Source organism: Salvelinus fontinalis, chromosome 12 (assembly GCF_029448725.1).
Source record: "Salvelinus fontinalis isolate EN_2023a chromosome 12, ASM2944872v1, whole genome shotgun sequence".
Classification (NCBI taxonomy): domain Eukaryota; kingdom Metazoa; phylum Chordata; class Actinopteri; order Salmoniformes; family Salmonidae; genus Salvelinus; species Salvelinus fontinalis.
The window spans coordinates 50,018,384-50,031,252 of record NC_074676.1 but is presented as its reverse complement, the minus strand read 5'-3'; the positions used below and the strand labels follow the sequence as shown (position 1 = coordinate 50,031,252).

The 12,869-nt window shown below is 41.0% G+C and overlaps 1 protein-coding gene across 5 annotated transcripts in view; it reads left to right on the top strand.

Annotated features, from left to right (window-relative positions):
* Positions 1–12,869, top strand: part of LOC129867573 (rab GTPase-activating protein 1-like) — a 148,499-nt gene that overhangs the window by 120,953 nt on the left and 14,677 nt on the right. For all 5 annotated transcript variants that reach the window (XM_055941060.1, XM_055941059.1, XM_055941061.1 and 2 more), the window contains one exon: positions 9,976–10,068. In XM_055941060.1, coding sequence (XP_055797035.1) covers positions 9,976–10,068 — 93 coding nt within the window. The remainder of the gene's footprint in view (positions 1–9,975; positions 10,069–12,869) is intronic.

Genomic DNA, 12,869 nt, shown 5'->3' with positions numbered 1-12,869 from the left:
GCGTTCTCTGGAGTGATGAATCACTCTTCACCATCTGGCAGTCCGACAGACGAATCTGGGTTTGGTGGATGCCCGGAGAACACTACCTGCCCCAATACATAGTGCCAACTGTGAAGTTTGGTGTAGGATGAATAATGGTCTGGGGCTGTTTTTCATGGTTCGGGCTTGGCCCCTTAGTTCCGGTGAAGGGAAATTTTAACGCTACAGCATACAATGACATTGTAGACGATTTGGTGAATCCAACTTTGTGCTTGTCTCACACACAGTTTGGGGAAGGCCCTTTCCTGTTTCATCATGACAATGCCCCTGAACACAAAGGAAGGTCCATACAGAAATGGTTTGTTGAGATCGGTGCCCATGATTAATTAATGCCCATGATTTTGGAATGAGATGTTCGAGGAGCAGGTGTCCACATACTTTTAACTTTGGGAATATATCTTTTATGGCATATTTTAGATTTGGGATATCTCAACGGCATATTTTAGCATAAGAAATATTATTTCACATGTTTAAGCGTTGGAAATACGTTTTGTATGGGTCATGGATAAATGGCTAGATAGGAAGCTACTTCAGAGATGGCGAAATGTTTGTGGATAATGTTGAAATTATCATTGGTTTTAGTGAGCGACATTAGACGGCTATAGTTAGCTGTGTTTTATGGGCCTGTTAATAGTCATAAAGGGGAATGCTGATGGCCTATATACAACTTCAATGGAAAAAGTGAGGGTGAAATAGTGTCATCTTTTGCCACTTTCAAGGCTGTCTGTGGTCAGATATGACTGATAGTGCGAGGGGAAGAATGAGTGTGTTGGGGGAAGAGGAGGACTGGGGCGAGTGGGCTGGAGGGGGAAACCTTGTGCCGTCTTTTCCAGAAGGTTCCATATTATGTTGTCATCTGAAATCAAAACTGTAGGGGTGTATGGAAGCTTTGTGTGGTTTTGTTTTTTGGCTCGTGCTCTTTCTCTGCAGGTCAATTTTGCAAGTCACTTCACACCTTCGAGAGACGGTTGGGCTACTCATCAGCTCTCGCTATCTCTCTCGCTCTCGCTCGCTCTCTCTCTCTCACTCACACACACACACACACACACACATGGACAAGCTTCTATGGTATATTCTTTTTCAGATGAAAGCTCTTTCATCAGCAGTATTTCGCTCTATTTCTCGACTTCTTTTTCTCCTTTTCATATTGTTTTTAGATAATGGCTCCTAGGGCGGTGACAATACCATGGCAAAAATGAAAACATCAGGCAGACCAAACTCGTTGGTTCTTTAAAATCCTGCAGTATGTAAAATATTGTGTTCTATAGCTTGGATAAATATATATACGTGACTCTTGATGACAACATTATGATCTTTGTTTCCAACATTCAGGGTGTTTTCCTAAATAAGTCAAATCTGCTTCCTTTTTTTGGTTTACTTGCCAAGATACTAACGGGCGTTGCGATACTGGCGTAATAACGGCCCTAATGGCTCCCTTCTCTCTACCCTTCTCCCCTCTCGTCCCAGAGCTTGTGTTGGTATCTTACCAGGGCGTCACACACCTGAACACACACTTGTGTTCAGTCGTCAGGAACAGAAGGGCCGAGGGGGATGGAGAGTCCTTTCGTAAAGTTCCTATTGTTCACTGGGTACAACCAAGGCCAGTGGAGCATAAACAATGTTGATAGGCTATCTTATTAACCACACACATCTATTAGCCCTTCACAAGTTACAAAATACAGCAAGGAACAGGTTTGACTGCTTCTAGAACTGTTTATGGATTCCTGTCTGTAATAATATATTACATCAGGACTGGTGAGTTCATGGTGTCCATATATGTTATAAGACACTGGGCCTAGCATGCTATCAGGCTGAGAACAAACGATATGGGAAGATGGCTTGCTAACAATGGAGTATCTGTAGTAGGGATGTATTGTGGGTAATTGATAACCTAGGGGAGGAATATTTGCCACCCTGGTCCCACAGGGCAAGGGTCAGGTGTACATTATGCATGGCTAAGCAGGCTAGTGAAGAAAGGTAATGTCCAGGCAACAGGCTGTTTAATATCCTCATTATAAACCCAGTGCAATATGTCCTCTTTATAAACCCAGTGCAATATGTCCTCTTTATAAACCCAGTGCAATATGTCCTCTTTATAAACCCAGTACAATATGTCCTCTTTATAAACCCAGTGCAATATGTCCTCTTTATAAACCCAGTGCAATATGTCCTCTTTATAAACCCAGTGCAATATGTCCTCTTTATAAACCCAGTGCAATATGTCCTCTTTATAAACCCAGTGCAATAGGTCCTCTTTATAAACCCAGTGCAATAGGTCCTCTTTATAAACCCAGTGCAATAGGTCCTCTTTATAAACCCAGTGCAATAGGTCCTCTTTATAAACCCAGTGCAATAGGTCCTCTTTATAAACCCAGTGCAATAGGTCCTCTTTATAAACCCAGTGCAATAGGTCCTCTTTATAAACCCAGTGCAATATGTCTTCTTTATAAACCCAGTGCAATATGTCTTCTTTATAAACCTACAGTAGTACAATATGCATATTTTTACTACATTCCATACAGGATATATACAACATTGACCTCATGACACAAGGCAATGGGATGTAACTTCTCACAAACCAGTGTTTTCATCCCAAACACCACCTATTGTGTGACTGTACCCTTGAGAGCCTCTTGACGACTCCAGTCACTGTATAACTATGGTAAACACAGGCAAACCCACCCATACTCTCTTTCTGTCTCTCTATCTCCTCTTTCGCAGGCTCTCATCTCGCTTTATCTCCTTTCTCTAAATTAAATTTCAATTTAAGGGGCTTTATTGGCATGAGAAACATATGTATACATTGCCAAAGCAAGTAAAATAGATAAACAAAAGTGAAAAACTTTTTTTTACATTAAACATTAGACTCAAAAAAAATCCCAAAGAATAAAGACATTTCAAATGTCATATTATGTGCAAATAGTTAAAGTACAAAAGGGAAAATAAATAAACATAAATATGGGTTGTATTTACAATGGTGTTTGTTCTTCACTGTTTGACCTTTTCTTGTGGCAACAGGTCACAAATCTTGCTGCTGTGATGGAACACTGTTATTTCACCCAATAGATATGGGAGTTTATCAAAATTGAGTTTCTTTTCGAATTCTTTGTGGGTCTGTGTAATCTGAGGGAAATATCTGTCTCTAATATGGTCATACATTGGGCAGGAGATTAGGAAGTGCAGCTCAGTTTCCACCTCCATTTTGTGAGCAGTGTGCACATGGCCTGTCTTTTCTTGAGAGCCAGGTCTGCCTACGGCAGCCTTTCTCAATAGCAAGGCTATGCTCACAGAGTCTGTAGTTTGGGTCAGTAACAGTGGTCAGGTATTCTGCCACTGTGTACTCTCTGTTTAGGGACAAATAGCATTATAATTTGCTCTGTTTTTTTATGAATTACTTGACACATTGGAAAGAATAATCTTTTTGTTTTCTCATTATTTGGATGGGTCAATTATGTTGGTGTCCTGGGGCTCTGTAGGGTCTGTTTGTGTTTGTGAATAGAGCCCCAGTACCAGCTTGCTTAAGGGACTTTTCTCCAGGTTCATCTCTCTGTAGGTGATGGCTTTGTTATGGAAGGTTTGGGAATCGCTTCCTTTTAGGTGGTTGTAGAATTTAACGGCTCTCTTCTGGATTTTGATAATTAGCGTGTACCGACCTAATTCTGCTCTGCATGCATTATTTGGTGTTTTACATTGTATACTGGGGATATTTTTGCAGAATTCTACATGCAGAGTCTCAATTTGGTGTTTGTTCCATTTTGTGAATTCTTGGTTGGTGAGCAGACCCCAGACCTCACAACCATAAAGGGCAATGGGTTCTATAACTGATTCAAGTATTTTTAACCAGATCCTAATTGGTATGTTAGTTTTGGTGGCATAAAGGCCTTTCTTGCCTTGTCTCTCAGGTTGTTAATGGCTTTGTGGAAGTTACCTGTGGCACTGATGTTTAGGCCGAGGTATGAATAGTTTTTTTGTGTGCTCTAGGGCAATGGTGTCTAGATGGAATTTGTATTTGTGGTTCTGGCAACTGGACATTTTTTGGCACACCATTATTTTTGAGATTTACTGTCAGGGCCCAAGTCTGACAGAATCTGTGCAGAAGATCTAGGTGCTGCTGTAGGCCCTCCTTTGTTGGGGACAGAAGCACCAGATCTTCAGCAAACAGACAATTGACGAAAGATTCTAGTAGGGTGAGGCCAGGTGCTGCAGACTGTTCTAGTGCCCTCGCCAATTTGTTGATATACAGTGGGGCAAAAAAGTATTTAGTCATCCACCAATTGTGCAAGTTCCCCCACTTAAAAAGATGAGAGAGGCCTGTAATTTTCATCATAGGTACACTTCAACTATGACAGACAAAATGAGAAGAAAAAAAATCCAGAAATAATGAATTTATTTGCAAATTATGGTGGAAAATAAGTATTTGGTCAATAACAAAAGTTTATCTCAATACTTTGTTATATACCCTTTGTTGGCAATGACAGAGGTCAAACGTTTTCTGTAAGTCTTCACAAGGTTTTCACACACTGTTGCTGGTATTTTGGCCCATTCCTCCATGCAGATCTCCTCTAGAGCAGTGATGTTTTGGGGCTGTTGCTGGGCAACACGGACTTTCAACTCCCTCCAAAGATTTTCTATGGGTTTGAGCCACTCCTTCGTTGCCCGGGCGGTGTGTTTGGGATCATTGTCATGCTGAAAGACCCAGCCACGTTTCATCTTCAATGCCCTTGCTGATGGAAGGAGGTTTTCACTCAAAATCTCACGATACATGGCCCCATTCATTCTTTCCTTTACACGGATCAGTCGTCCTGGTCCCTTTGCAGAAATACAGCCCCAAAGCATGATGTTTCCACCCCCATGCTTCACAGTAGGTATGGTGTTCTTTGGATGCAACTCAGCATTCTTTGTCCACCAAACACGACGAGTTGAGTTTTTACCAAAAAGTTATATTTTGGTTTCATCTGACCTTATGACATTCTCCCAATCTTCTTCTGGATCATCCAAATGCTCTCTAGCAAACTTCAGACGGGCCTGGACATGTACTGGCACTGCAGGATTTGAGTCCCTGGCGGCGTAGTGTGTTACTGATGGTAGGCTTTGTTACTTTGGTCCCAGCTCTTTGCAGATCATTCACTAGGTCCCCCTGTGTGGTTCTGGGATTTTTGCTCACCGTTCTTGTGATCATTTTGACCCCACAGGTGAGATCTTGCGAAGAGCCCCAGATCGAGGGAGATTATCAGTGGTCTTGTATGTCTTCCATTTCCTAATAATTGCTCCCACAGTTGATTTCTTCAAACCAAGCTGCTTACCTATTGCAGATTGTCTTCCCAGCCTGGTGCAGGTCTACAATTTTGTTTCTGGTGTCCTTTGACAGCTCTTTGGTCTTGGCCATAGTGAAGTTTGGAGTGTGACTGTTTGAGGTTGTGGACAGGTGTCTTTTATACTGATAACAAGTTCAAACAGGTGCCATTAATACAGGTAACGAGTGGAGGACAGAGGAGCCTCTTAACCTCTCTGGGGCAGGTGGGACGCAATCGTCCGGCCAATAGCCAGGGAAAATACAGCGCGCCATGTTCAAATAAAATGATATAAAAATCAAACTTTCATTAAATCACACATGTAAGATACCAAATTTAAAGCTACACTCGTTGTGAATCCAGCCAACATGTCAGATTTCAAAAAGGCTTTTCGGCGAAAGGATAAGATGCTATTATCTGATGATAGCACAATAGTAAACAAAGAGAGAAGCATATTTCAACACTGCAAGCATGACACAAAACGCAGAAATAAAATATAAATCATGCCTTTGATGAAATTCTTTTGTTGGCACTCCAATATGTCCCATAAACATCACAAATGGTTCTTTTGTTCGATTAATTCCGTCGATATATATTCAAAATGTCAATTTATTTGGACTGTTTCATCCAGAAAAACACAGCTTCCAACTTTCGCCACTTCACTACAAAATATATCAAAAGTTATGTAAACTTTACCAAAACATTTCAAACTACTTTTGTAATACAACGTTAGGTATTTTTAAACGTTAATAATCGATCAATTTGAAGACGGGATGATCTGTGTTCAATACAAAAAGAAAACAGATGCAACTTTTTTCGTAACGTGCCTCTCTCAAAAAATGTACTTCATGTGACCCTCATTTACGATAGCCCTACTTCTTCATTACACAAAGGAATAACCTCAACCGATTTCCAAGGACTGGTGACACCCAGTGGAAGTGGTAGGAACTGCAAGCAAGTCCATTAGATTGGTGTCTCTAAGAGAACTCATTGAAAAGACAGTGACATCAAAAAAAAAAAAAAAATCTGAATGGTTTGTCCTCAGGGTTTTGCTTGCTACATAAATTCTGTTATTCTCACAGACATGATTCAAACAGTTTTAGAAACTTCAGAGTGTTTTCTATCCAAATCTACTAATAATATGTATATCTTATATTCTGGGGATGAGTAGCAGGCAGTTGAATTTTGGCATGCTATTTATCCGAAAGTGAAAATGGTCTGTGAGAGCCAGAAATCTTGCTTGTTTGTAGGTGACCAAATACTTATTTTCCACCATAATTTGCAAATAAAATCATAAAAATCCTACAATGTGATTTTCTGGATTTTTTTCTCTCATTTTGTCTGTCATAGTTGAAGTGTACATATGATGAAAATTACAGGCCTCATCTTTTTAAGTGGGAGAACTTGCACAATTGGTGGCTGACTAAATACTTTTTTGCCCCACTGTATATATGTTGAAGAGGGTGGGGCTTAAGCTGCATCTCTGTCTCCCCCCACAGCCCTGTAGAACTAAATGTTTAACAGCATACTTGTTTGTGAATATGGATTTTATGATGTATGTTTTTCCCCCAACACCACTTTCCATCAATTTGTATAGCAGAACCTCATGCCAAATTGAGTCAAAAGCTTTTTTCAAATCAACAAAGCATGGGAAGACTTTGCCTTTGTTTTGGTTTGTTTCTTTGTCTATTAGGGTGTGCAGGGTGAATATGTGGTCTGTCGTACGATAATTTGGTAAAAAGCCCATTTGACATCTGCTCACTACATTGTTTTCACTGAGGAAATATATGAGTCTGTCAATGGTAATGCAGAGGATTTCCCCAAGTTTGCTGTTGACGCATATCCCATTGTAGTTATTGGGGTCAAATTTGTCTCCACTTTTGTGGATTGGGGTGATCAGTCCTTGGTTCCAAATATTGGGGAAAATGCCAGTGCTTAGGATGATGTTAAAGAGTTTAAGGAATTTGTGGTGTGTATATTTTATCATTTAATTTAAGATACCATCAACACCACGGGCCTTTTTGGGTTGGAGGGTTTTTATTTTGTCCTGTAGTTCATTCAATGTAATTGGAGAATCCAATGGGTTCTGGTAGTCTTTAATAGTTGATTCTAAGATTTGTATTTTATCCTGTATATGTTTTTGCTGTTATAGGGCCAAAAAGTATGGATAAACCACTTCTTCAATCATCTCCATTTTGGATAGATAACTCTTTGTGCTGTTTGTTTAGTGTTTTCCAATGTTCCCAGAAGTGGTTAGTCTATGCTTTCTTCAGTTACATTGAGCTGGTTTCTGACATGCTGTTCCTTCTTTTTCCGTAGTGTATTTCTGTGTTTGAGTGATTCACCATAGTGAAGGCTCAGGTTTTCTGTGTCTCTGTTTTTGCTTGGATAGGTTTCTGAATTTCTTTCTTAGGTTTTTGCATTCTTCATCAAACCATTTGTCATTGTTAATTTTCTTAGGTTGTCTGCTTGAAATTCTTAGCTTTGATAGGGAAGCTGAGAGGTCAAATATACTATACAAGTTTACACCTTCACTATTACAGTGAAATGTTTTTTCCAGAAAGTTGTCTGAAAGGGATTGAATTTGTTTTGGTTGGTTTCCACACTACTTTTCTTCCATCTATAGCATTTCTTAATATTACTCAGTTCCTTTGGCTTTGATGTCTCATGATTTGAGTATTGCTCTGTTCAAGTAGACTGTGATTTTGCTGTGATCTGATAGGGGTGTCAGTGGGCTTACTTAATACTGAGAGAGACTGGATTGAGGTCAGTGAAAAAGTATTCTACAGTACTACTGCCAAGAGATGCGCTATAGGTGTACCTACCGTAGGAGTCCCTTCGAAGCCTACCATTGACTATGTACATACCCAGCGTGCGACAGAGCTGCAGGAGTTGTGACCTGTTTTTGTTGGTTATGTTGTCGTAGTTTGTATTATTATTTTTTTTAATGTAAACCTTTATTTAACTAGGCAAGTCAGTTAAGAACAAATTCTTAGTTACATATATATATTACTCGGATTCTATTGGGGGGATATAGGTAGCACACAGGAGAACATTTTTCTCTGTTGAGATCATTTCCTTTCGAATTTCTAGCCAAATGTAAAATGTTCCTGTTTTGATTAATTTAATAGTGAGTTAGGTCTGCTCTATACCAAATTAGCATACCCCCTGAGTCCCTTCCCTGTTTCACACCTGGTAGTTTGGTGGATGGGACTACTATCTCTCTCACTCTCTCGTTTACTCATCCCCCTCTGTCTTCCCTCATTCTCAGCCAGTGAACTCCTATCTTCCTCTCTTCTGTCTCTCTGCTCTTGCTCTTCCTTCCCCTTCTGTACAAAAGTGAAATAAACAATAAAATTGAACAGTAAACATTACACTCACAGAAGTTCCAAAAGAATGAAGACATTTCAAATGTCATACTATGTGTATATATACAGTGTTGTAACGATGTACAAATGGTTCAAGAACAAGAGGGAAAATAAATAAACATAAATATGGGTTGTATTTACAATGGTGTTTGTTCTTCACTGGCTGCCCTTTTCTTGTGGCAACAGGTCACAAATATTGCTGCTGTGATGGCTCACTGTGGTATTTCACCATCTCCTATGTGAGCTTTTATCTCTGGTGGAATCAGCCAGTGAGCTGATACCCCCCCTCTCTCTCTCATAGGGGCCTCTGGTGGCTGGATCCATTAACAAAGCCACACCCCTCTGTAGCTTGTTTTGCCCCAGAGAAACCTGTAAACCACATCCTAGCAGCAGGTGCCATGGCACTGCCAAGGGCAGAGCCACCCTAGGATACCATTTCCTCAGGCACAGTTTTGGCTGGCATAGAGAGCCTTGACTAAATGTGTTGTCATGTTTGTTCTGAAGATGAGTCATGCTAGTCTGAATTTGTTGCTTTTTCAGCACATTATTATTAGTTTTGCACCTACTGTGCAGGTGTATAATTAACCTTACTCTAATGCCAAAACACTGGTGTTATCTTGGTAGTTTTGGCTTTTTTAAGAGGTTTCTTCGTGAAACTTGTACTGCCTGTTGTTCAGCTTCTGCTGTGTTTGTTGTGCTGCAAAAATGAGGCTAGAGTGGTTAGCTGGAATGTAAATGAACAGGTGTACATGATGTAAACTACTCTGCACAGAGTAGTAGGGTTTTGAGGTGTGATGTCACTGCTCTCAGGAGAGACCGACGGCAGCCATTTTGTGCCAAGGCTAAGGGCATGTAACAGTTAATACATTTCTCTAGTAAAAGCAATAGTGAGTAGTTAAGTGTACATTGACGGAGTTCTAAGAAGAGTGTTTATACTGATACTGTTTCTGTTCCATCAGTCGGGTGAGGAAAGTGATAAGATATGCTGTGGAAACCCTAGTTTTGCCTTCAGTTAGAAGGTTGCTACATTGCAAGCTCATCGAGATCTCAGTAAACCGAACTTTGCATTACATCCATTTGTAGAAACGGAACTGGCTGAATGTTTTAGTCCTGTTTGTCTCCCCATTGCCATCTAGTGGTTTAGAAGCTCTTTCACACTTTAGAAGGCAAACTGCTGTAATTTTTGGTAAGATAGATCCCACATGGCTGTGGTTGCACCTTTTAAGACAATTCCATCCAACAACACTGACTCAGCTGTCCTCCTGTCACCCCTCCAGGTTCCCACCAAGAAGCTGAAGAAGTTTGAGAAGGAGTACCAGACCCTGAGAGAGAGCCAACTGCAGCAGGAGGACCCAATCGACCGCTACCAGGTAAGAAACAGACTACACACAATCGTGTCTTACCCACTGCTCTAGAATCAGATTACTCTACCCCCAATCTGGCAGATGACACAATATCTGACCCTTTATCAGTGGTTAGGGGCCTCACTTCTACTTAATCCACATTCAGCCACTAAAATTACCCAAGTGTTTCCCATAGCTAGAGTTACTTAGGCGGGCCCCCTCACTGTGCTTGTATACCTCCTTAAGAATTGGATCTCTGAAAATGGGTTGTTTGTAAATATAGATGATACTTGGGGCTGCAGGTAGCCTAGTGGTTAGAGAATTGGACTAGTAACTGAAAGGTTGCTTGATCGAATCCCCAAGCTCACAAGGTTAAAAAAAATCTGTTCTGCCCCTGAACAAGGCAGTTAACCCACTGTTCCTAGGCCGTCATTGTAAATAAGAATTTGTTCTTAACCATGCCAGGCCCCTCCCTCCAGTCTCTGCTCAGGTCTTGTAGACTATGCCAGGCACACACACTCAGTGAAGAGAAAGGGATAGGACATTTTTGTAATGATTGGAAGCCATAGACTTCTGCTGGTCAAAGTTAAGGAAGAGGAAAGAGCTTTCCCCTCCTGACTATTGGAATGATGTTAAGATTGGGATTGGGAATAACGAATAACGTAATCCAATACAACCTCATCCTGTTAGTCTCAGATATCCCTGACCTTGGAGCTACAGTACGTATTCCTTCAGCTTTTCTCTGACTTTTCCAGATGGGGGGAAAACAATTTTTGGGCAGGGTTCTCTTCAGACAGACAACTCTACAACAAGTTTGAGTAGGCAGGGCTTAAAATGCTCAGGAAAAATATTCCCCTCTGAAACAGTACCCAATGCGCACACAGATAACTAGGTTAGTCAGGGAAGAATGACTGGCAGTCCCCCCTGAAATGAGATGAGCACCACATTCTCATTAATAATTATGCCACATAAATCATATACATTTTCATTATGTTATAACCTTTCTACACTAAAAGGAGGGACATTATTAGATGACTGCAACCTGAAAAACGTTACTATCTTCAAGTGACTGGTTACCGAGCTTTGTTCAGCCCATAGTAACTTAGACATCCGGCTAATAGATTTACCTTGCTCGCTAGCCATTAGTAATGGGCTCGCTAATCAAATGTATGTTTTGGTTATGAGTTAGCTAGTGAGCTAGCTCTAATTTACTAATGTAAAGAAAACAGAGCCTGTACAATAATCACTTTATTTTATAGGATGATATAGCCTAATGATGCATGAAGCAGACACGGTATGCCTTTGTTAAGTTGAATGAAGATGTACATGTTTTCGTCCTTCTGTCCCTTGGCACAGTGGAACAATTCTTGTTGGGCTGCTGCAGCGTGATTCCGGATAGCGGGCATCCTGTAAACGGTGAACGGGCATGTAGATGTGTATGGGACCGTTTCAGACTGGATCTGACATTTTGAAATATCTTTCTTATTAAGAACTGAATTTGCATATTATAACAACCCCACAACCTCCATCCTCATCTGTGTAACTCCCTGATTTGGCTCTAAACCAGGTGTGCAAACAGTGGTGCCAGTGAGTGGCTCGATAGTGGTTAGCCGGCTGTGCAGCCTCAACCCAGTATGCGCGCACAGCGCCTTCGGATATGAAATTGAAAATGTAAATTTGAGTTGGGAATATGTATTCTAGAGACTTTTTGCACATTGGCAAGGTGCCACCGAGATGTTGATCCTTGGCCTACATATGCCAATGTAGAACTGTAGAATGTAGAACCTAGGCTGACGTCTCGGCTATGTTTTGCCAATGAGCAAATTCTCTTTAGGACATATTCCTGATGTATTCGGTATCCATCGAGCCATTGAGATGTGCGTCATCAGGGAAAGATGTCCTAGAAAATACTGCATTGTATGCTGGTCTTCAAGCATTAAAGATTAATTTACTTAATTAAAGATTGATTTACTTTAGACCTGTGGATCCAGGTGTTATGGCAGTCAGTACCATAAATAAATAAAGTGCCAGGGAAAAGCCAGTCTCACTCTTTCTTACCCTGTCTCAAATCAATCAAATACAACACCTTACAGTGAAATGCTTACTTATGAGCCCCTAACCAACAATGCAGTTTCAAAAAATACAGATAAGAATAAGAGATAAAAGTAACAAGTAATTAAAGAGCAGCAGTAAATAAAATAACAATATATACAGGGGGGTGCCGGTACAGAGTCAATGTGCGGAGGCACCGGTTAGTTGAGGTAGTATGTACATGTAGGTAGAGTTAATTAAAGTGACTATGCATAGATGACAACAGAGAGTGGCAGTGGTGTGGAGGGGGAGTGGGCAATCCTTAGGGTCTTTGTAGAAGCATTCATTTGAGTTGCGACCGGCTGACTTGGGTCTCTCTGAGCTTTCATTGTCTGTCGTCATCCACGTCACTGTGGCTGTAGATGAGCTGTCACAGCACCGTCTTGAACGCTGCCTTGACATCTTCAATGTCTCCTACAGCAGAAGAAATGGAGAAGAGAAGAGTGAGGGAGACATTAGAATGTACATGTGCTGGGGGCCATGATGCCCATGCTTAAGGGCAAGTAGGTGGGCATCGCGATGGCACCTCCCGGGACCTCAGCTGCTGTGTATGTGGGCAACTTTTGTGAAGGTGTAGTATGGTTATTATTGGCTTAGCTAGGCTGCAGGCCTATGAAGGCAGTGCACACTAGCGCGCCAACTGACTCCGACAGTTGAACTTTAGGTGAGGAAGAATGTTTTAGTCCTACCGGAGTTGCTCCTTTAATCTGTACTAAACAAATATATAAATGTAACAT